At 36.4% G+C, this 25,855-nt stretch overlaps 1 protein-coding gene across 5 annotated transcripts in view; it reads left to right on the top strand.

The window, feature by feature from the left end:
• Window positions 1-25,855, top strand: part of SLC9A9 (solute carrier family 9 member A9) — a 199,422-nt gene that overhangs the window by 137,821 nt on the left and 35,746 nt on the right. For all 5 annotated transcript variants that reach the window (XM_061365289.1, XM_061365290.1, XM_061365291.1 and 2 more), the window contains 2 exons: window positions 7,785-7,833; window positions 13,310-13,389. In XM_061365289.1, the coding sequence (XP_061221273.1) occupies window positions 7,785-7,833; window positions 13,310-13,389 (129 nt within the window). The remainder of the gene's footprint in view (window positions 1-7,784; window positions 7,834-13,309; window positions 13,390-25,855) is intronic.

Here is a 25,855-nt window from a genome sequence, read left to right as displayed (position 1 = left end):
TATGAATGGAAACCAGCCTTGACCTACATTTTTCAGAATCAAGTTTTAAAATCTGAATCACATTCAGCCTACTGCCTGAATATAAAGAAGTTCTGAACTGACTTGTAACAATGTGCAATAGTTAGCTATAAGCAGTATGGCATTAGGGCAAAGTAAGCATGATGAGTGGGTTTGGCAGAGTCAGTAGCTGTTATTTTTCCAGTTTGATGTGGAATTCAGTGTAATTCATGCAATTACTGTTGTCTGTAGACATAAACACAACCTGCATTCACTATCCATCTAGATCTGATAAACTCATATAACAAGCCTGAGTGTCATAATATACTGAACAATGTAACAAACACCTCATATTCTATAATAAGAATCTACTACAATGATCTTACCTTGAATCTGAAAACAAGTCCCACTTCATACATTGCTGCCACACGGAAGATCACATTATTTTGGTTGCTGCCAACCTTCATGCTGACTTTATTCCAACTTATTCACATGCCCTGAAACAACTACAACTGCTGATTTCTAAAACATTCACATAAGTTAAATGATGCTTATTCTAGTCAGCTTGTTTCATATTTGTAAGCCAGAGGCCTGATTCCTCACCACAGGTATATTTACATAGCACAATGACATTCATAATCTACTGCATGTGCCAGAAGCATTACAGTCATAAATCACTACTTTTCAGAACTTCTAAGCTGAAGCGCCATGATGTCATGATTACAGACATCAGTAGTGCATTCTGCCATACAGATGTACCCTGTTACTTCAAAGTGACCAAACTATTTCACCCTCCTCCCCCACCAATATCTCAAGATAAAGAAAGGATTAACAGAATAGAGAATCAGATACAAGATAGCTAAATATCCCATTCATCATTCTAGTTACTATTCACATAAGCAGATAATGTAAATGTAAATGCAAGCCATCATCTATTTTTAAATTTTAGCATTTTACTTCGCACAGCTGCACAGCTGCAGAAGTAATTGGTAAAATTTTATGCAGTGACATTATCTACAATATCACAATCTTTTTGATATTTCAGATCACATCTAGAGACTGTAACTTGTGCATCTATTATAGAGCACTATATTTCCTTCATCCACCTTATCTTTTATTTGCATTTACACATTATCTTCATCCATTGCAACCTTTCTTTACTTGCAATTTATACAGTTATCGCATTAATTGGTAACTCTGCAACCACGTATTTCTCCATGTGCCCACCCAAAGTAGTCCATAGACCTTGAGCATAGGACTGTTTTGCAGCAGCATCTCTCAAAACATAATTTTCCCAGTTTCATGAAACAGCAAGTTCAAAAGTCAAACTATGTCACAATTATCTCTCACTTGCATGATTCTAGGTTTAAAAATCATACTCTTTGTTCCATTTATATGTTGTGTATATAATAGAAAGCTTTAGCCATGTGAAAAGCAGCTGTCATAACCATTTAGAAAACATCATTTACCTAATAAATTATTTTAATCCTTCTCAGCATGAAATTAAACTGATTTGTTCTTTCTCCTATGAGACACAAGTGATTATTCTTCCCTTGAAGTGTTTTCATTTATTAACAAAATCAGCTTGAGATGAACTTTGACGGTCTATATTCATGCCATAATTCCCTGTGGGGTTTGTGCCAATCAAACAAAAGTACTATAAAAAAAACAGATGTTTCTGACAGCATCAGTCCATAGCAGTAGCAATATATAGCAGCAATATAGCAATCTAGAAGCAAAAGCAGATTTTCAGTGTCAGTGTGTTAGGAATACAAATCATACTTACTGCCATGGGGACAAGAATAATGGCCTGAGCAGTCATTATTTATGCCGAATATTTTTTAATTTCAATTGTAATGACTTATTAGAGATGGTGAAACAATTTTTTTTTTTTTTTAGTTTGCTCATGTTTCTAGTCTTTACAGTTAACAATTCCATACTGAACACAATATTCTGATGATGGATAACTACAAGCTTCAGATTTCTTCATGCAAAAATATTCAAGACTCTTGTTGCAAATATTGTTTAATGCCATTTGAAAATTGGGTTATAAATCACATATTGCGTTATAAATCACTCAAAAAAGCCTTTCCCGCTATGTGCAGGTTTTGAAATATAAACTGAGGATTAAAGACTGTTTTAGTTAAAATGAGACAGCCCATGGAAGGCTGAAGCAATTGCACTGAGAAGGTGAGTTCTTCCGGTAAAACCTTTGACAAGCAAAGAAGCTAATACTGTTCATAATTATTGTACAGGAGCACTCCTAGGGCTCCAAACCAAATTTTTTTGCTCTACTAAGCCAAATCTTGTACAAACATAATAAGGGATATGCAGATGAGCACTGGGATGGAGGGAATGTTATTATCCCCATTTTATAGTATAAGGCCAGAAACAGAAAGGCAGACTTTTTTCCTCTTGAGTCACCTTTGTTTTCACCACAGATCTAGAAAAGGAAGTAGAGAAGACATGGCTAATTCTAATCCTTATCTGACACCTCTGTAATATATGGCATCAGGAGCACATTCACATACATTTAGGTACAGGAAGATTGTTAGTCACATTAAGAGACATTTCTCTTGTAAATTCCCAAGCCTGAAGTTTTGTTCATTAAATCATTAGATGGATTAAATAATACATCTATAAACAACTGTTTCCAGGGTCTTCATTGGTGCTTGAAATTGAAAGATGCTTGGTGCAACAGGACAATAGCAGGAGGACAATGGATTGTGCTACCACCTGTACCACTCAGGCCAGTATTTATGGCACTTCTGAGAGGCATGGTATGGACTCTCCTCAGTTTGAGGTGACTAATGAAACTAAGCTTCCCAGTTCTTCACAGGACACTCAAATTGATCTTTTGTTCAATAAAGAAGGAGTGGAATCAACTACATGCTCTAAGGACATATTTTTCAATTAAAAGCAGTCCTCACTGCCTCATCTGGAATACTGCTAACCAGTGTGGGTATATGGTAGGTGCAAACTAGACTAGGTGGGACTGCAAGTAAGATTCAACTTGCATGAACCAGGCTCTGTTCTGCAAATACACAAAGCCTGTACAAGCCCAGAAGTAGAATTTCACTAATTAGAATTCAGATTTCAGAGAAATGTGTCTATTTACAGATTTCTTGGCAGCTAAAGTGAGGGAGGGCTGAGAATCACACTTGTAAGTATAGACACCAGAAGTTCTGCTCCGTGTGCCTAGATCCTCATGAATTCATGAGTATATTCATTTTCCTGTGGCTTCCACTGTAGAAAGCATATATATTACCATATAGTGTTGACTTTGTGGTGATTTGAAGTGAGAGAATTAAAAGTTTGCAGTGCCTGAACAGTGATTTACTACTCTCTGTCCCTATGGATTGTTGTATTTTTTGCTGCTTGTTTGCTTTACAGTCTGGGATTTATCTTTCCATCCATTTTCATTTCAACCACATAAGAAAAGATGTTATCAACTGCTTTGTATTCAGTGACAAATTCCTCCTCTTATTACAAATTGCATTCTGTCTGTTGCTAAAAAAAAAAAAATTATACACTTGGTAGTACACGGGGATTTAAATACCATCAGCTGTAAAGTGTACTTCTGCAAACTAATGCACAGTTCCTAGCAATGCTTAGGCATAATTCCTCAAGACTGCCTGAAGTCACAAGCTTTACTTCCAGATTTCAAATGTAGAAATTTTAACAATCTCTGAATTCAGGTTTTTATCCAGCCTTTATTTAAATACAAAAAAACCCACAACTCCTATTCCCTCCCCACTCACCAAAAAGAAGGCATAAAAAAAAACAACCCACCATAATGGAATTTTTAAGAATTTGAATTCTTTCATATCTAGGATATTTGAATCTAAAGGTATTACTAAAGCCTGTAAGAGCAGACAAATTCCACTGCGATATAGATCTAATTAAAAAGTCATTGCACTTGTTCCATTTGTTTTTATAGAAGTCATCCTAAATGTTTAATGTATAGAATAAAAATATTCAAAAATAGAAAGGTAGAGATAAAAACATACAATATTTAGAAGAATGCCAAGAAGAAATGAATTAGGAATAGAGAGCAACCAGAGAAGTGGGAGAGAGGAATGGAAAAGGGAGACTACAAGAAGTACAAGAAGATAACAGAAGAAACAAAGTTGACAGTGAGAAAGGAGAAAAAAAATACTACAAAAAATTCTCACAGAAAAGGAAAACCAAAAAAGTTAAAAAGGAAAGAGATACTTATACAAGTATTAACAACAGAGTATTTCTTAGAGGTATTTGTAGTAATTTATACAAATTTTAAGTTTGGAATTCTAGTGCAATACCATTAGACCTATAGCAGGTCTTTTGAGGAAGGACGTAAACTTGAAGTGTATGTCTGTGCTTAATTTCAGTTGTCTTGACTGTCACATGTAATTTGTTATACTTTGTTTTTTCAACATTTGCAGTTTAAAAACATCATTCTAGTTCATGGCAAGTGTATCAGAGTTAATTATAGCAGACCATGATTTTCAATGTTCAGTGTTAAGCTCCCAAGCCTATATTTGGATATGAAATAATTAGCTTCCAATTCAGAAGTGACTGAACTCAATCTGCTTAGTGCATACTTAATAAAGTTGTTAATGGTCAAGTTACTACAGAAATGTATTCCTATATTAATGCATTTAAAAACTCTCCTATAGAACACAAAGAATGATTGGTCCTTTTCCCAAGGGGCTTTAAATCAATACATAAGATTTTGCTAGCCACATCTGCCCCTCTACTCTGCTCTGGTAAGACCCTACCTGAAGTACTGCATCCAGCTCTGGAGTCTTCAATACAGAAAGATATGGACCTGTTGCAGATGGTCCAGAGAAGAGCCACAAAAGTGATCAGAGGGCTAGAACAACTCTCTTGTGAGGAAAGGCTGAAAGAGTTAGGATTGTTCAGCCCGGAGAAGAGAAGACACCAGGGAGAACTTATTGCACCTTTCAGTACTTAAAAGGGTCCTATAAGAAAGACAGGGAGAATTTTTAGCAGGGCCTGTTGCAATAGGAGAGAGATGATGGTTTTAAACTAGAGAGGGGAGATTCACTCTAGAAGCATGGAAGAAGTATTTTAAAATGAGGGTGGTAAAATCCTGGCACAGGTTGCCCATCCAGTGGATATGCCATTCCTGGAGACATTCAAGGTCAGGCTGGATGTGGTTCTGTGCAACCTGATCTAGTTGAAGATGTTCCTGCTCATTGCAGGGGGGTTGGACTAGATGACCTCTGAAGGTCCCTTCCAACCCAAACTATTCTATGATTTTATGATTTGCAGTAGCAAGATATTATTCCATGAGAAAAACAGCAAGAGCATCTGCACCTGTGTCTTAAACAAGAACAGAGACCAGATCAAAGGAAAGCATTCTCTGTGGATCCATGTCTTTCATGTGTCTTTCATGTGTCATGCTTTCTTTTCTTTTTCATATGTGAAAAATCTAGGACAGAAGGGTGATTCCACTGAATTTAAGTGTGATTTATTGCTGGGGTGAGGGGTAGGGATTGTTTGGCTTTAAACATAATACTCTTGTTAAGATTTCATGTGACTCTCTGTGTATGTGCCGTATTATAATATATTGTCTGCAGAATAAACAAGGTAGAACAACTAGCTGTCTCTGCAGCTATAAGGATTAGAAGTTATACATGCAAAGAAACTCAAGCATACCACAAATCCTGTGAAACTCTATAAATCCAGAATTTTTCCTGTGCCAGTGGTTTGCTGTTGTGAATGTGATTACTTAGTAGTTCCATGACAGTTACTGAAATAGTATCATAGTCAGAAACTCTGGTTCCTCCTGGCTCCATTGCCTACTCTTTTTTACATTTACTATTAAAGTCCTTTTAGTCCCAGGTGAAATGTTTTCTGTTGTCTTAGCTCATTCTATAATAAACGCATCACAACTCCAACACACACAATCAATCAGAAGTGGCAGTGTCTCTACTCCAGTATGTCCAGAACTGCTTGAAGGCTGAATTACTTCTGTCCCAGGAGACCGATTCTTTGAGGTCAAAGTTAAGCTCATTAAAGACAGGAGAGTGAGAGAGAAGTTTGTGCTGTAGCCCTGCCTTTCAGCTGCCACCTGTCATGCGTAAATGCTTTGAATTTTTTTACTTTTCAGAACTGTGCAGACCCTTAACTATTGTACTGCTGGTATTTTTGTTTTGGTCAAGTAGTGTTCCTGGTGAACACATCTAGCAAATAAACATGGTCTAATAAACAGGGTATGTAATTGCATTTAGGAGACTGGGATTCTCTGACTGTGACCTGTTTTATAAATTTGGGACCATTACACCTACATTTGTGCCACTGCTTCAAGCTGCATAATTTGCTGTATTTACTCTGTACACTCTTCCGTCTGCACACTGTTACTTTTACAACAGCATCTGTCTCACACTGCTTTGTTTTACAGTACTGAGAAGAGAGAAGGTCCTAGACTGCTCTGTATATGACAACAACAAACCCACTGTCAGACAGATGGCTAAACCTCTGTGTAATGTTTCTTTTTTTTCCCGTGTAAATACTTCAATTTCATTAAAATGGAAATACCTAACTTGCTTTACTCCAAAGTAATGAATAGGTTAGTGCCATCAGAAGCATTTTCAAGAAATTTAAAAAACAATAGGACAAAAAAAGGACTAATTTTTATAAAAAGATTTAAATATTTATGCCTGAAGAACTCAGGTTTTTGAAAGCTCAAGAACTATGATAGAAACAAATATATTTTCTCTTTCATGCAATATTTACATCTACAAAGCATCTGCTTTGCATATAGGTCCTGTTATTGTCTCAGACTGAATAAGCATGCATAATATTTACAGGAAATAAGGCTGAAGTATGTAACTGTTAATATTTAGTATTATTTAAAAATGTATTTTGATGTGTTATTTCCAAAATCAAAAACATAAGAAGGAAGACTGTCAGAAAAACAGTAAAGTGATCTTAAATGAGTATCTAGAATCTAGTGAAAGAGTACCTTGTATTCACATCAGTAACTTTTCCATTATCTCGGTGGACCTGATACTATGTGGGAGGTTTTCAGGGACTATTGGTGGGCTAGCTAGCTAGCTGTGGGCTTCAGATTCCAGTGATAAGTTTCATTATTCATGACCCTCATTGCTCTCCTTCTGTTAGTGGTATGAACACCAGCACAAGCTTCTGTCATTCAACTCAACATTTCTCAGTTGCACTACTCAGTTCTGAGTATGAGCAGTATTCAAGATATGTCAGTTCTTCCACCACATCACTTAACAGCCAATGTTTTTTCCCCGTCCGTATGAGTAAAATGCCACCCAGGTTCTCATCATCTTGCACATCACCCACTGCAATTTCCTCTCTGGGTTTGTTTTCCCATACCTTCTGTGCCAACTAAAGCCCTTTCCAAATGCTACAAGCTAGCTATAATGCAGTACAGTAAGAAATGCCAGAGTCCGGTAGTCTTGTCCTCATACCCAACTCCAGTTCCTTCTCAACACTCCTCTTCTGCCAGTAATTAAGGATTTCATAGCACAGGTTAATGACTTCATTTTATCGCCACAGATATGGATCAAAGCCAGGGTAAAGATATAATCTCAGGTGTTATGACCGGCTGTTAAAGAGACTCTCAATTTTCCAAAAAACTTAAGAAATTCCTTGATTAAAAAAACCTGATCTTAATGTTTTCTCAGCTCTTCTTCACATCTCTCACTTAGCAGGAAATGAGTGGCACAAGAGAAACATTTCTACCCTCAAAGCTCTCTAATATACATCATATCATTACCATATGTCTTTGTTTTGGATTTTTTTAACAGAGTTGGCGTAGATCCAGATGAAGATCTGAAAGCAGAAGCTGCAAGTCAGGTATGTCATGATTGTAGACATACATACTCTATTAAAAATCTGTTCAACTGTTGGTAGCTCATGTTTGTCAGAAACAGTGTTATTGCTGAAAATGTTTAAAACAGTCAGGTTGAAAATAAAAAGGAGCTGAAAAGTATCTTTATCTTATAAAGTACAAAGGGTATATTTGTTTTTTGAATGTGGATATAATGATGAAATTTTTTAACTAAAACTATTAGTTTTAAGAAAACTGTAAATAAACGTGAAGATACCCTGAGAAGTCTAATAAACAAAATAACAGAAGTACTGCCTTGATACATCCATATATTTATCACCTTCAGAATGCTGCATCTATAGAAATTAGCCAGAACAATATTTCATTTGCTACAATAAAATAGGAGAAGGTGCAATGCTCAATTCTAGGAGATCAGGTTTCTGGAAATATTTTTCACATGGGAACCTAAGTACATTGTGAACTTGAAAACTGTAAACTGAAGCAGGCTATTTAACAAGGTGCAGCTGTTCAACTGTCACCTTCCCTTTTTTGTCATACATGTATGGCATTATTTCAAATGTAGCACTGCCTGCAACAACAGTAGAAATCTATAGTAAGTCAATACTCAGAGACACGACATGTGCTTCCGTACAGTAAGTGGAAGAGCAGTACAATTAGGGAGAAGCAATGCTACAGCTGACAAGTTGCCAAAGCAAAAAAGTACCTAATACTGTGTTCCTGTTTCTAGGTAATACCATCTCATGCACTCTTTCAGACTGCGCAACTAGGAACTGAAATTTAAATGACTCGGTGATGCCTTAAATTGTTTTTTACATTTGTAAGACATGAATAAGATACTCTATTCACTTGGAAATACATTAAAGATATAATTAAGCAGAATTTTAATAAATCTTACATACTGAACTGTCTTAACATTTACACCTTTGCACCTATCTGAAGGCATTTAGGATCTCATTTAGGTCATTGATGGAAACTGGATGGAATTCAGGTGCCTAATGTCCTCCTGTTTCTTTGGGGGAAGAAAAATAAAACAAACAAACAAAAAAACCCAACAACATTATTCATATCTGACCATATTCTTAATTTTACAACTCAGTCACTATCAGAAGGGCTAGTATAACTCCATTGCACCACGTCAAGATACTGATTTATTCTGAGTTTGAGGGGACTAATCACTACTATCACTCTCCTAAACACCTTGATGCAAATTCCTGCAATGTCTCTACCCAAATTCTGACCAAGGTCAGAATATAGAACCTTAATTTATTCTTGACTGGTTTTTAAAGAGAACATCATGTCAGAAATTTTCTACTTTGCAGCACTCAAGAACTATCAAATACCAGAGAATGGAATGTAGTATAAAATTGACTGAATGCATGCTTTGTGAAAACCTGATTTCTTCAGAAGTCAATAGGCATCTAATTTCCTCTTTCTATTGTTAAAAATTGAAATAATCATGTTTATGAATAACAATAACACATTTAGTTTCCCAGCTGTGCCCTGTGAATTAACACCTATCTCTGTTGACAAAACCCAGCTATACAACACAAAAGGTGTAAATAAATGTAACACCTTTCATGCCCTATCATGTTCAAGTCAGCATTCCTTATAGTAGCAAATTTTAACTTAGAAGATAGTGTCACTGCTCTGATTATTCTTTTTCCTTCTTGTGGTACTCTACTTTTTCTGACATTTTTATATTTGAAATCTCAACCTTTTACTAATTCAGACCTTTGCTGCATTCTCTGCAGCCCTCTTTAATACAGTACTTATCTGAGTTATTTATGTCAGTTATTCAATTTATGTCAGGTTATTTCTTTTAATATTCTCTTTCATCTCATCTCCATCTCACAACTCTTCCTCCCCTTTCTTGTCTTTCTTCTCTCCTTTATTTCTAAGACAATATTTTTATTCAGTTTATCTAATTTTCACTTTCTATGTTAGTGTGTCTTCACAGTGAAAGGAGTTGGTTTTGTTGCATATATCACTAGACAAGTAACCTATCAAGTGCCAGTTAAAGCTCTCACCCAGATGAACTTGAAAACATGTGCTTCAGGGGGATTGTACCACAAATAAGAACTGAATATCTTTTCATGAATAAGATGTTTAAAAGACAGCAAACTTAGTGCAAAACAAGCCTCTAGGCTTCTCCTCAGCCAGACGACTCAGCCAGAACAGTGAAGCCACAGGGTCTACTGTGGAGATTTGAACCTAACCTCCTCTCTGACCACTCTAAATACCAGTACATGGGGTATCTTGTTGTAAGAACCTCTCAGTCTGTATCTATAACCAGACCTGGAATTTTCAGGGGCAGAAAAAATCTTAAACACCTTCAACCTTGTGAGTACTATGTCAGAGAACATAGCAGCTACATGGCTGCATAACGCTTTTCCTTTCCTATTTCAACTTGATCTCCCTTCTTTCCTTCCCTGCCATAAATTCATTTTTTTCTTTCCTGAAGGAATTTGATGTATTTAGTCAAGACTCCCATGTACACAGTTGTTTCTGGACTTCTGATTATGCTCTATTCTGGGCTGGCTCAACTGGTAATGTTAGCACTCCACTAGCAGCAAATTCCAGTTCAAGCTGTAAGACTTGGAATCCAGGACTCCATCTCTAGCAAAGGTGTAAAGCCTTTTATTATATAACTAGCATCTGGTCTTCACCATACTGTGACCTCATCCATCAAAAGCATCACTCAGGTTCTTTGTGTCAGTTCTGCCTTGCTTTCCTTAAAGGTGTTTATCATTAAATCATTGTCACAATCTAAGAATAAATATAAGAAATAATAGCCTCATATTCTTATCCATTTATTTATTGATGCACCATCATAACTCTTTTCTGAAATAAATGAATTGCATAATACATACTACAGGTAATGTATATTATTTTATAGGAAATAATATATAAAAGCAAAAGTAGCTTGCTGCATACCATTCATAGTATGAACACCTAAATCTAACACTAATAAGCAGAATGCAGAATACATAATCACTAAGCGGAGTTACAGAGTTGCTCTATTAAAAGGCCAAATCTTTTATGGCAGTTGGCTTTTTAACTCATTCCCCGTTAGAAAAAGAAAAACCAAACAGTTAATACCATTTTATTCAGATGGTTTCTGTATCTCAAATTTTACTATGTTAATCTCTGCCAAGACAGTGTAAGAATATATTTTCTACAAGCATTCTGGGAAAATGTTGTAGGCGCAGTATTGATCTCAGGAGAAAATGAAATACCCTGCAAAACACATGTCAATATTATCTCTCTCAAACTAATAGTTTATTTTCAAAATAAATTACCTGATACCTTTAAAAATAAGCACCTGATATATTTATTAGTATACCAAGTATTTATACTTTCCCCAGCAGTTTCATCAGCCAGCTGGTTGGTGATTTTATTGCAAGTGAATAATCTCTCTAAGCATAATTCCAAAGTAAGAGGTGAGAAACGTTGGCATTCTCACTTCCCAGAGAAAAAGTTGTCCAGAATAGGTAGTGGGCTGTCTCCCCTACTTCTACCTCTCTGAACGGCAGGGAAAGTGAAACGTTACTTTCTAAGATCATAGGATCCAAAGACCTATAACAGTGCAAAAAGCACTCATACCAACATCTCCTGCCATCCCTTGTCTGTCCTTTTTAAGGAGGACCTTCACTACAAATAACTACCCACATTCTCAACAAACAGAAAAGCTGTAAACACAACACAGATTTCATATACAAAAGGAGGAAGGCGCAACACGTGAGACTCACAGAGCTTACATAAGCCAGAGAATACAGGCCAACAGAGCAGGTGCGGAGCAAAGAAACAATACAAGAAAGAATGCAAGAAATACAAGCAGTTTCAGGTCAGGACCAGGAAATTCTTAGAGAATTATACTCTCACACAGACTTTTTGTCCACTGCTTTTATACAGGAACAATTCGTGTTCCAATACAAGGAATCTTTTTCCCGGAAGAGGAAGCTACATACACAATGAGTTTGGAAAGAGGAATTAACCAACAACACTATGGCTTCCAGAAATATTAGTAGTCAAACCAAGGACACATGGGCCATTTACAGCCTTCCTCTGTGTTGCACTTATTGGCTGCTTGCTGCAGCCCACTCCACGATATGTGTGTTTCCATACCTGTCCTCTTTCTCATCTCTATCCCTGTCCACCCTCATCCCTCACCTTCTTTCTTTCAGTGTTCTTGTTGTTCTGACCTAACATAGACCTTCCTTGTCATTAAACTTCCTGCTTAAATGTTTCAACCCTTTTCCCTTACCTGTCTCTATCCTGCCAAAATGCACTATCAGATATGAAGGTCTTGGAAGAGTGTTCTGCTCGGTTAGAGGTTAGTACCATCTTCTTCCCACCTCCAGCCTCCCCAGTTGCTACAGGGAGTTGTGAAAATAATCAATTCAGTAACACGGAAATTAATCCCAAAAATAACTTTTGGCCTATTTGGTGCATTTGTAAGTTCACTGTGAGCACTTTGATGTTAACAAAATCATAACTGCTACAATAAGGTTTCTGTCTCTATGTAACCGTAGTCAAAATTCACTGAAATCAGTGTCATAGTTCCTATGTACAGGTTGGCTTAGTACCTTACTGTTTTGAGGATCAGACCACTGACATTATTATCATCAGCCAATTTACATGAAAGCTAATATATAATAGGAAATGTTTAATATATTTCTAAAGCATAAAAAAATAGATAAATTACGTTGCATAAAGAAAAATATTCCCATTTTAAAAAAAGTCTAACTTGCAGCAAAACACAAACAAGATGATAATGAAATATCCTTAGAGAACTGGCAAGCCCATTCCTAGTTCCATTCTGCCACTTATTCTTCTGCTAGTGCTAATGCTATGCCCAGAGAATAACACAATTAGCTGTCTTTGTACAGCTGTTTCTGATGTATCATTCCAAATAATCATTCCAAATAATCCTGAGTAAAAGGACAGTCCATCTACCTGTGCAACACAGCCCAGAATTATCTTGCAGAACGGAGAGCAGTGTTTTCAATCTTGTTGACTCAAGTTATGGTCCTCCTCCCTTGGAAAGAAATACAGAAGGGAAAGTTGTGTCATTAGAATATCATGATCCCTTTGGGAATGACATTTTGTTAGACATACACAAATAGCATCTGATCTTGTAGGAGTAAACTGAAGTAATCCTACAATGGCAATTAAATTGAAATATCATTTTATTGATCTCAGAATACATTGCTTCTCAGCTGCTTAATAAAATTGATATAATCAATAAAAATAAATGCTGCACTCTTACAATGAGTGTATAGCAATGCTATATGAGCCAGGTTGTTCTTGAAGTGATTCAGAGATGATATTTGTGTGCCAAAGAAGCTTTCTGAATCGGGGGGGGGGGGGGGGAGTGCAGTTTAATTGTAATTTGGTTTGACATGGGTTTTTTTAATATTGGAAGTCCATGTTTTATGTATACTATAAAAATATTTTTAACTTCATTCATTTATTTTGCAGAGTGCATCTAACCCAGATAAAAATACAACCAAAGCTGAGAGTGCATGGCTGTTCAGAATATGGTATAGCTTTGACCATAAGTATCCTTTCTTCTTATAAACCATTGGTGATAAATGTGTTATAACTGGCACCGTCAGAATGCTCAGGAATCTAATGCTGAAAACAAAAATGTAGTGTATTTTAACGTGTTTAGTAAAGAGATTTTGAAAGTTCAGAGAAACAGAAGGTCTAGTGAAGCTGGGCAGTGCAGTGGCAGTACATTCCTGATTGAGGGTATAGGGAGAGATAACAAACTCTGCCCTACATTAGTAGATAGAAAATAGGTTTATCTAAATAAACCTTTATAAATTCCAGAATAAAACTAAGTTCATTATTAATCAGCATGTAAATTCTGTATTTTGGAAACCAGAAGGTTGGAGGCTGAAGCAGCCCAGTGGCTGCAGCCTGACTGCATATTCAGAAAGCAGCAGCTATCAAAGAGAAAGTAAAAATAAGACAACACTGGTTTACCCACACCTCTTACAGAGGAAGACGCACCCCATCTGAACATGTAGTTCCCAGGAGATAAATGCTCCAAGGAAGTCCTATTCCCTGGATTTATGAGCCTTCCCGCTTCTATTCACATTCCTACTGAGGCATGTGTGTAGAGATCTTGAATGTGCATGGCTGATGCTTTCTTCTAGAAAGTTTAGTTTCCCTCATCTTTTGCATTTCAAGAAAAGTTTTGATTTTTTTATATTGTTATATTATTTTAAATACTAATAAAAGAATATCCTCCCAAAATCAAGGTAGAACATACACTCTTGGACACCCATACTACACTAGTGCCGATGGAAAGATGGCAAAAGCTAACATTCAAATTTATTGCCATTTTAAACTGACTCTGCAAAGGCTTTGCATAGCTATCAGTGAGATCCCACAATAAAAACATGCCTTAAGCCTTTCACAGAAATGCATGATGAATGTAAGAGAAGCCTATCTGCTAATTTCCATGCACACTGCTTCAGGAACTGAACAGGCAAAGATCTACCAGTAGTCTCCATTATTCAATAGCAGATCTATTGGTCCATTACCCTTCACTAGTGAGTATAGATTAATGTTCAGGCTACAGGTGTTTTTCTGATACCAGCTGCAGCAAACTAGGATGAAGTATTTCATCTGATAAAATGTAACTCTTTGGGAATACATCTTCCTTAGAGGGCTCAAGTGAAGTTATCCTTCAAAGATACTTTTGATGGGAAAAAGATTCTTTTTTGTTAAAAATGAATGTATTGCCCAAGTTAATCTACCAGAGCAGATCTTAAAGGCCAAAAAGCACTTAGCATTAAAATGTTTCACTAGAACAATTCTTCAAAATTTCACTAGAACAATTCCTGGACATAGTAGGTGAATGCTATATAAAGGGGCAAAATGCGTTTAAATATTAATGCTGAGTACCAGCATAACTGGCTTTAACTAACACCCAGTTCCACTTCTTTTTCAGAAGGAACAGCCTGTGGTTGTGGTATCTCTCAAACTATAAGTCAGAAAGTCAATGAACAGACGTACAAGGAAGGTGAAGGGGGAGTAGAAATTTGCTCTGGGCTAAAATATATATATATATATATAAAAAAAAACGTGAAGGTAAAAACAGGACAGAGACATGAGTTAAAAAAATACATTACAGAGACTCAGGTAGAGCTAGAAAACAAGGGACAGAGGCAGGAGGGAAAGAGAAATCAATATGAAAATGTCAAACAATGTGCAAAATGAAAGGACTGTAGAAGGCACCAGAAGCACCACTTCTCAGAGGTTATCCATGGCAGAGATCTTTAATATGGATGTCTCATGCTCTATTCTAGAAAGTCTGCCCTTCCATGTATTTTGCAGTTCAAACAAATATCTTAAGTGATTTTTTTTTAAGTTCTTAAAAAAGAACAGATTTATTCATGTGTCAATCCCTCTTCCAGTCAAGTCATAATCTTTCTTTAGAATTTCAGAGATTATAACCCTGCTATTATCCTAAAATATATTTTTATTACAAATGATATTTCTCCATTTTACTAATCCTGAAAATATATGCCCATATACTTGCAGAGAATAATGGTTCAACCCACTAATGCTGTGACTCACAGCTCTGAACATTCATTTGGAATGACTTCTGCTGAAAGACATTCTTTTCAGGGAGAGAGAAATTATCCACCCAAACTTTCGTTTGCCTTTCCCTGCCTAATGTTACAAAGCTCTGATGTAAAATCTAAAAGAAGCAATTACAATGTAGCACAGTGTTTGTGCCCAGTACAAAACTGCATAGACAATTAGAGAGTTTTCAAAGAAAAGATACAGCAAAATAATAATCTGGTTATATACTTCGAAAGCATACAAAACCATAACGTTTCTATAGTTTGACATTTGCTCTTAAACATTATCACAAATCTACCCACTCTTCTGGCAGTAATATTCCTTATTCCTATTTATTTCACAAGGGAAAAGCAAGAGGGAGGAAATATCACTGAGGAAATAAAAAAAAGGTGTGCTGTCCTTTGCTGCCCATATGAATGATTTTTCACTTTGTTCAGTGGCCTTAGGCAATGGCAACATGCCTTGCTAGGATAGGACTATACAACCACCCCAAAATTCTGTTTGAGAATCTGATAATTTTTTTTTTTATTTTGAAAGAAACAGTAGGAGCCTGATCCAGAGGCAGCTGGCTTCAATAAAGGCCGTTTTCCTTAAGGAAGTATCTTTGAATCAAGTATGGACACTTGAAAAAAGCAAAACATTCTCTGAAATCTAGGCTAAGAAATGTTAATATTGGAATAATAAAAATGAAGAACAGATCCTTTAAATGCTCAGAGGTATCCTCTTGGATTTTCACCTCGATTAATTTAAAGAAGAAAAAAACAAAATAGAATACTTGGTATGTGATAGTGGGGAAATTCCAGAACATCTACGTCAGTTTCTTAGGTTTTACTTCTTACAATGCATTACCATTTGAGGCTGTAGCTGTAGTGGAAAAGTGAGGGCATAAACAAAGGTATTTAAGAATTTATTGGGGGGGCAGAGTACGACACCCAAGATTCCAGCACTATATACATAGCTTTATACTGTTATTTGTGTCTTTTCAAGGCAGGTGTAGCCATATTTAGCAAGCAAATGAATAAGTAGGTGGAAATCTTGTCATACAAGGGCAAGAGCCTGTGTTTGTATAGGGCCATGAGAATGATCAAGGAGCTGGAGCACCTCCTGCATGAAGACAGGCTGAGAAAGTTAGGGCTGTTCAGCCTGGAGAAGAGAAGGCTGCGTGGAGACCTCATAGGAGCCTTCCAGTATCTGAAGGGGGCCTATAGGGATGCTGGGGAAGGACTCTTCATTAGGAACTGTAGTGACAGAGCAAGGGGTAATGGGTTAAAACTTAAACAGGGGAAGTTTAGATTGGATATAAGGAGGAAATTCTTTCCTGTGAGGGTGGTGGGGCACTGGAATGGATTGCCCAGGGAGGTTGTGAATACTCCATCCCTAGCGGTGTTCAAGGCCAAGTTGGACAGAGCCGTGGGTGACATGGTTTAGTGCAAAGTGCCTCTGCCCATGGCAGGGGGATTGGAACTAGATGATCTTAAGTTGCTTTCCAACCCTAACTATTCTATGATTCTGTATTAGGGCAGAGCTCAATTAAATGTAACTTTGCTCCCAGAATTTCGCTTCTACCTTGCTAGTAGAAATTTGCTCCCAACTCTTCTCAGTCCAAACCTCTTTACTCGCTTCCTCCAGCAAATGTCATTGGGTTTTGCCTGCCTCATCCCAAGACATTATGTACCTGACTAGAGTTAGAGCACCTTCTCTGCATAGGTCTGTATTTCCGGTTACAATCTGCCACTAAAAATTTACATAAAATATAATAGAAGGATCTTGCAATCTCCACCAGTTTTTCCAGCTACTTCAGACTGAACTGTAATCATTTCTGGTTTAACATGATCTTACACAAGACTTTTTGTTTACTAAGGCTTCCTTTTCTCTCTGTATTCATATAATTCTCACTTCCTCACATAAGGGCTGTTCTGCTCTCACTGGCTGTTCTGTAGCACCAGTGAGAAAGATGACTACAGTGTTCTCCCAGCTTCTCATGCTGTATACCAAGAGGACAGGAAGGATTTGGAATTGCCACACTAAAATACAGAAGTGCAAAATAACTGAACTGCAGATGAAAAGAGAGAGTATAATATTTCAAGATCTTTCCATCTATAAATGTTCACCATCATCCATAAAAGAGAAGCTGCACTATGTTGCAGGATTATGTTGCAGGATATATACTTTAATAGTACACACAGAAACATGCATTGAGAAAAAAAGTAGTTGCTGCATAACAGGAAAACATATGCAAGATTACAATAGAAGAAAGCAAGAAGGGAAGGAAGACAGACAAAGACTTCAAATGCATGGTAAGTTTCTTTAAATATTTAGTAAGTGTTAAATTGCAAGATACTGATGTTGGGCCCACCCGCAGACAAGGCTAATCAATTTTTTTTCTGTCAGTGGGGTGAGGATGAGATTGCATGTGATATGGTTCTCCAAGACCAAAAAACACATGAGCAGTGAGAGGGAGCAAGAGAGGTATGATGATTATTTTTTTTTGGCTCGATAGAATGGATATTATAAGTATTGCAGTGACACACCTACTGCATTCTCAGTACTGCTCCAAGCTATCAAACAGCAATGTAGCTAACTGGCACAGAGCTTAGCTTTTTGAGCAGCTCACATGCACACTACCATGTGTAGAGTAGAAGAAGTAAAGCTTTCTCCTTCTTTACAGATTTCTTTCCAACCTGAGGATCTAACATTCAGTTACACTGAAAAGTAACAGGAGTTTGGGACAGAATGAGCCAATTCTCCATAAAGCAACTTGTAGAAGTGTTTCTACTTGAGCTGCAGTAATCCATCATCCAGATGCATTCCTTTCAGTTTAAAAGAATGGTTGTTTATGTCCTTTGCACTTACCCGAAATCAACCAGCCAAAAGGAATTGCATTATCTGTAGACTTCAAGAGTTTATCCCCCTTATCAGGACACCTATCATTTTATTTCTCCTGTGCTTTCTATGTGGATAAAACAGACATAATGGCCGCCTATGAAGTAAGATAAGTACTATTCTGTGCCTGTGTGAAAATGGAAAAGCTACTAAAAGCAAAAGTGAGTTCCAGGGTGAACTGACAATCAAAGAAAAGTTCAGCGTTTTATGGTCTGCAGCTGAATTTTCCTTATGGGATGGCCTGCCACTCTCATATCAGAGATAGATATATTTAGGAAAAAGAGACAAGAGACTGTAAAAGCATGCATGTGCACACCATTTGCTTTTATCTGCTGGAGAATTAAATGTTTCTTAATTACTAATATTCCAATTTCGTATTCTTTGTCACTTCAGTGGCAAAAACAAAATAGCACAGAGTGCCCTAGTTTTGGACCAGAACCTCATTTTGCTAGACAATTTTTAAACACAGAAAAAAATCTTATTTCAGAGACACTCCAGTCTAATTATGACTTGAGGAAGCACCAGATAATGTGATGTAAGCAAATTCAGGTACCATTCTTGCCTATAGAGAGCAAGAATCAGTTTTACAGGTATTACAAACAGATCACAATAAAAACTGAGAGTTCTTAATAAAAGAATTACAGTGGTTGTAACATGAACATGACACAAGAGCAGCTGCCTATATCCTAAGGCTTTCTCAAACACAGCAACCTTAAGCAGTACTGTATTGCCAGGAGGTATTGTATCATTAGCAACAATTGCCTGAACTTGGTTCAAAATTCATTCCACTAACAGATTTTCAAGTACATGATCTAGAAAAACTCACTATTCTTTTTAAAGCACAGATAATCAGTATATCTGATTTGGTGCTACTTCCTGACCCTTTCCAAGGACGCAAGATTGTTGAAACTCTGCAAATTAACCTAATAAATAAACATGGCTAATGATTAACCGGAATAATAAGTGACCTCAGTTTGTCCTCCATTCACAGAAACCTGGATAAATCATTCTTACACAATTCCATGCTGAATATACAAGTCAATTCTTTGAAGATCTCATTCACAGCCAGGTATTTTTATACGGAAAAATTATTAAACATGAGTTAAATACTCATTTTAAATTAAAACTCTGGCTCTTTTACAAATATTTGACGTATCCTTATCACTCTTCCATGGCACTGAGACATATGTAAAGATTATTTGTGATAGTTTCTTGATAATTTAATTACGAAATACAAGTCTTTGAATTCACCCTTTCGCCACCATGATTCTAAGGAAGAAAAGAGATGCAGGAATTTTGATTCCACAAAATATAATCAAAAGGAGATAAAGTTTGAAGTTTTTACTGTTTAGATTTTTCATCCTGACACTAATATTCAGTACACAGCAGAAAAGTCTATTTACATGTTTAAAATAAAATTTAGGAAAAAAAAAAAGGGGGGAGGGTGAATGAAGCTAGGGAGAAAGGTAACTGACAAGGAAGAAAACAGAAATATTAGATCCTCTTTCATAGTCTAATTTTATCTGATAGTTATATAAAATACAAGAACTAAGTAATTCTGGAAAAATACTTTTTTTTTTTTTTTTTGCAAAAGGTTTCACTTGGAAGCAAAGACCTGATATCAAATTTCTTGATTTCTTTAAAGCCTTCATAGTAGCACACAGTGCTTTTCCCTTTAAAGGAAGAAATAAAGAGACACATGGGGGGAAACTTTACGGGATTTTTAAAAGTCAGTGGTCGAAATAGTGGTTAAACAGTACAGGCATGGGACAAATTGTCATTATTGTTGCAATCTGAGAAAAGGGAAGTGCTTTAATGTGAAAAGTGATTCAACATAAAGTCCACAAAACCACAAATGTTTTGTAAGCTGTTACTGAATCCTTGTTGTTAACCATCAGAGACATGCTGGGCCAGGTTCTATTTTCTGCTCTTTGCATTGAATAATCATTGATTTTTGTAAGACTTTTGCATGGCATCTGAGGCATTACCTGGCCTACAGCTTATTCTACACAACTCAGTGTAGAATCACCAGCTTTTCTATTTAACATCCTAACTCGTTTGTCGTAGCATACCTTTTATTCGTGCTGTTCAAGGGGTTCTCTAAATTTCTGATAACAACTCTTTCATAGACCACAGTGGCCCCAGTATAAATGCATTGGGCTTTATGTGACTGTTACCTTTTTTTAATGAAAAAATATATTAAAATGCTCAGGTCAGTCCCCTGACCTGAGTAACCTTTGCACTACACCCAAGAGCTGAAATACCTGAGCCATTCCTCTCAGATTTACCAAGAGCCATTTCTGAATCTGTTCAGCAGAACAACAGATGCTTACAAGTCCCACCAAGGGAACACAGCACCCCATAAAACCAAGGCCTCAGTCAGGCAATCCAGGTTACAGAACTGGTTTGTTGTGTACTAAAGATATTAAAGATGTACACTTTAGCATAAGAGAAATGCAGCACATACTCTACCAAAGCAAAACTAAGTACAGAGGATCCCTCTTACAGACGTATTTCAGAGGTGCTAAATTAATAGCTATTGACCAACAACAAAATGTCCTGGCATGGAAAAAAGTCACAACTAGAAAAATTGTTGCATTTAAAAAAATCCCTTCCATTTCTGCAGCTTACTTCTAGCTGCATAGCTGTCTTTGAGTGCCTGTCAAATCAAAATACAGAACTTGAATCAGCTGATCTAAAGCCTAGTGAAGTAAATGGACTCAGTTTATTGACCTCAACAAATTATAGATTAAGGCATCTGATTTTACTGGTACATATTAATTACTATTCTGCATGAGAATATTTTATTTTACTTTATTTTTTCCTCTCCTTCTCACTTTATTATTACAGCATACTGTAGTCTGATTGTACAAAGCAGCAGAAGCCTAGGCTTGTACTAGTCCACTTGACCATGAAATTATAGTTTGTTGGCTGACAATACTTAATAGCACTCAGGAGACCTAAGTATGATATAAGAGTACTGGAAACTTATAACACAGATTTAATCAAGCATAACTTAAACTTTATTTCAAGTAGCTTATTATTTCACTTGCAGACCTGTATGTGTAAAAAACTACTTTGCATTGCATTTGAAGTGGTTTTAAATATTTTTTTGCATTGTATATCTTTCACTGTTGCCTTTTCAGTCACTTAGCATATATTGGAATTCTTGGATGCACGTGCAGCACAGACTGTACATGTAATACCATCTATAAGTGGCACTTCTTTTACAGCAGCAATTGTCACAGCAAGATATTGTTAATTATAACATCACCTCAACAAGAAATTAATAATACTTCTTAATAAGGGTCTGTTATTAATGTTAAATTACAATAGTATTCCTGTAAAAGCTGTGAGACTGAAGGAATGCTGTATGATTAAGGTTACCACCAGGACTGCCAAAGGGCACGTTAATGATTTTTTTCCATTAGAAAGTATTCTTGAATTGAACTCTTATGGAAAGCTAGTGTCTAGATGCAAAACCCTTAAAGTCACTGACATGCTTCCCTGCTTTCAGTGGACGTGCATGAGGCTCTCAATCCAGGTCTTATGTAGAAGCTCAGCATGTACAGTGGCATTCTTTCAATTTTAGGATGGTTGCTCTGGAAAGAGCACTGTTGGTGTCCTTAGTTTGTGCTGGCAATGAGAGCTTTGAGTTAAACTACTCTAACGCACTCTAACAGCGTCACCAGTAAGGCTGAAGCAAATATGCGTATGTGCGAAGGGACAAAAATTATTTGCCTCTAATTTTAAGAACACTCTAGCAATCAGTGATTCAAAATAACGCAATGCTTCGCAGCACAGAAACTCAAGAGCCATTTTCTATTTTCTGATATTGAAGTAGGTGCCTGATTCACTAGAACACATGCATCATCACATATTCAAATATATTGTGGATCAACCAATCTTAGTACCAGTTCTTAATTCAGCACTTCTTCTCAAGGGGATGATAAGGAAAGGTAGAGAAGATAAATCACAAGAATGAAAATACTGGTTTAAGGCTGACAAGTTAGTATGAGGTACTGCAGCACATCAACACATCTTATGAGCTCACTTGAACTATCGTCGGAGAATGCAGAAGTCCCAAACAGGAGAAACAAAGGCTACCTTTCATCTCACACTATAGTGCAAGCTTGAAGTACAGTGGAAGTCAGATTATATTGCCCATAGAAACATGTATTTCTCAATTTAGATGCCTAAAAAAAAAAAAAAAATTAAAAAATCAGCTGTGGTCAGTTTGGGGATTTTTTGGGTTTTTTTGTTTGTTTGTTTGTTTGTTTTTAAGTATAGACCTAGAACTCAAGATCCTCTTGACTTCTGTAGCTTTGAGTCATCCTAGCATAGTTTTTCTCTGTAAAGCCAGCACCACACCTTCCAGCTGAACGTTTGTGGGCTTCTCAGTGAAGGCTGACAGAACTTACCATCCTGACCTGACCGTCTTTGTACAGTGTGACATAGTTATTCGTCGTAAATACAGCATTCAGATTAATATAATCTTCTCTTGCTGGCCCAGAAGCCAAAAAAATCTTGGTGACATTATTTTTAGAACTTTAGTATGCATCAAGCTGTCATAAAGAGTCCGGTTTGATGTACAGATAAAGCTGCAGATCCAATTACAGGACCAGTTCAACTGCTCTGATAGCAGCATAAAAACTGCTACTTTCCATTTGTAGCAACAGAAGGGTATATGAAAATGTTATGACTTGGAGGGTTTGGTCTGCAGCAGAATGGGACCTCACAATTATTATGAACTCTGTTATTTCTACTTTTAGAAAAATAAGCCATTCTTAAAGGTGAACAGTAGAGGAATAGGTGGCAGCACAGAACATTTGCAGATGCTTCCTTTATGGCTTGGTCATAATTGTTCCTATAGGTGTGCAGATGGACAGAGATAAAGATAGGTTTTAAAATAACAACTTTGACAAAGTAGATATTAGTTTACCTAAAAGGTCATAAAAATAATACCAAAATTTAGTGGGTTCAATGTGCTGGAGCTGCATTTTCAAAAAGCAAGAAATACCATCACAGCAGGTTCAAAAATGCATACCTAATTACATGAAGAAATGGAATAAGTATTTTGGGCCGGTGATTACGATCTTTAAAAAAAAAGAAAAAGAAAAGAAAAAACCACAAGCTTTTACTATTATATCTGATGAAAAGAGTTTTAATCTGTTAAATATTTATTTAAAATTTATTGCAAATGATGTATTATTTACACAGACAATTTTTACAGTGGGTTTTTCCTTTTTTTGTCTTCCTTGTGGTTATGTATTGAGAACACAGCTGTGCTATGAATGGTAAAACCTCACTCCAGTTCTATAAAGTTCCTAGGCAGTGCTGATGGACTTTGAGTGTTTTGCTGTCTGTTCATTAGAAATTTATAGGGAGTGTTTTTTTCCAATCTGCTAAAAGCAAGCTGGTGATTTCCTGAACTGATTCTTTAACCACATGATGATACCTTAAATATTTAATTTTGTATGCAGAAGTAGGGAAAACCAGTTGAAAAAATGAACCATTGCCCTACACTTTTTGAAACACACAATTTGTTGAAATAATCAATTGGCATTGACCATAATCTTGACATTTTAAACAGTAAGTTTTTGTTTCTTATAGACTCATTAGCCAAAATTCTGCTTGGTACTACCTAGTTTAAAGAATAGAAAGCTCCAGCTTTGCAACTTTTGTAAGTAGTTTAAGAAGTTCCTTGCTTGTTTCATTCTGTGTTTAGTACACTGCTAAGGAGCTGTGATCTAAACTCAGAGATGACTGTGATTGTTACACCAGTGTAATACCATTAACTTCAGCATAATTCCTTAGTCTTAGTTTACACCAGTACAAGAGAAGCTGTCAATGCATACAGCCCTCAAGCTTTTCATTAAGCAGGTCTTTGGGTTCAGGATCTTAAGAGTCTCAGTAATACCAGGTAAAACAAAGCATCCCTATTCTTATCCAGTTTCCCAAAATTAGTGGGAAAGAAATTCCCTCCATTCATCACAGATTTAAATTGGATTCCTTAAGAAGAAAAAGTGAGGAAAGTGGATTTTTCCTCAGCTATTGTCCTATCCTACATAGCATTTTGGTCATGAGACTGCTTATGCTTTCTCATTTTCCATTAATCAGCCCTCAGGTGGAAAAGGGAGAGTATAGCCTTAGAGTACAGAAAACAGATTTAGACTTTAACTATTTGTAGAACATCTAAAACCAGTTTGAGGAATTTTGAAGAGTAATGATAACCTCCCAAATATTTTCAATGATAAAGATGTGATAGACCCTTCTTTACCGGGGAAGTACAGAAATTGACTCTGCTCATAAAAAGCCTAGTATGATTTATTCGAAGATTGAGTCCTCAACAAAGATACAAAATAGCACATGTCAGAAATAGTTAAGGCTTTGAAATTCTTTGTGGATTATTCACTGAAATTTGCATTGCTACACAGCACAAACTATTTTTGGATTCTGCATAAATAGAATATCTAACATAGAATTACATTATAATGAAATATGCAATAATGCAATTCCCATAAAGTGCTTTTCATGTACTGCCAGCATCCAAAATTTTCAAAGGCATAAGATATGATTACACTTGCTGCACAAATAACTGCATATCAGGTTCATACACATTTAATTAAAACTTGGATATAAAAAATACGTATATATTGTCTGCTTAGACATCCTTAAGCTGCTATTGATATTTTGTATCATGGTGAATATCAGTGGGAACTGAAGTGAATAAATATGTAATTGGTCTTCAGGGACTGGTCCTTCTAGCTAAGCTAGAAACTTATATTTTCTGCTATGCAGAAAATGCTATTTGTTAATGATCCATGAAAGTGCAGATAAAGCAGCTCTGGAGCTGATTGTTCCACAGGTTGCTACACGAATTTAAAAAGATAATATAAAGACACTCTTTTTATGTTTAATTATCTGTGATACTCAATTCACTAATACCTTAAATCTTAAGCGTAAGGAAAGAATAAGAATAATAAAATATATATGCATGCATAGAAATATTGAACATATTTTTCAACTGGTGTTTCTCCAGCTTTCATTCTCACTTATATAACAGTGTAGCAGGATTCAATAGAGAAAACATGGCCTCACACAGGCTGGTCTGTATCTTGCCTGCTAGGATACATTTTTAGGAAATAGAAATAGTTGATTCAAACCCTCTCAGGCTAAGAGGAACCAAAAATCCTGATCTTTCCATTCCCAGATCAGTGCTTTAACACCTAGGCTATTATGTAAAAATTGGCCAGTAACTCACCTGGCAGCTGAGATTTTTTGGTTGAGTTCACTGCTGTCTTAATGAATTAGGGATGCTACGAGGACACAGAACTTATCATGTCACTCTAGGAAATAAGGCAGAAATGAAACATCTCCACAACCCTGTCCAAATTACAGTGATACTAAGATGTCTACCCCTGATGCTTCTGTTCCCACCCCAGGTTGCTTCTTAGCATTCATAGAGATATGGTTAGGAACCTAAAGGGATTTTTGGCTAATAATGCAGGTGACTTGTGGTTAGTCAAAGTCAGTATAAAA

This window comes from Neopsephotus bourkii, unplaced genomic scaffold, assembly GCF_033783945.1.
Source record: "Neopsephotus bourkii isolate Nb327-2 ecotype Australia unplaced genomic scaffold, CSIRO-AGI_Nbou_v1 NB_1279, whole genome shotgun sequence".
Lineage (NCBI taxonomy): Eukaryota > Metazoa > Chordata > Aves > Psittaciformes > Psittacidae > Neopsephotus > Neopsephotus bourkii.
This window is presented reverse-complemented; position numbering and strand designations above follow the sequence as displayed.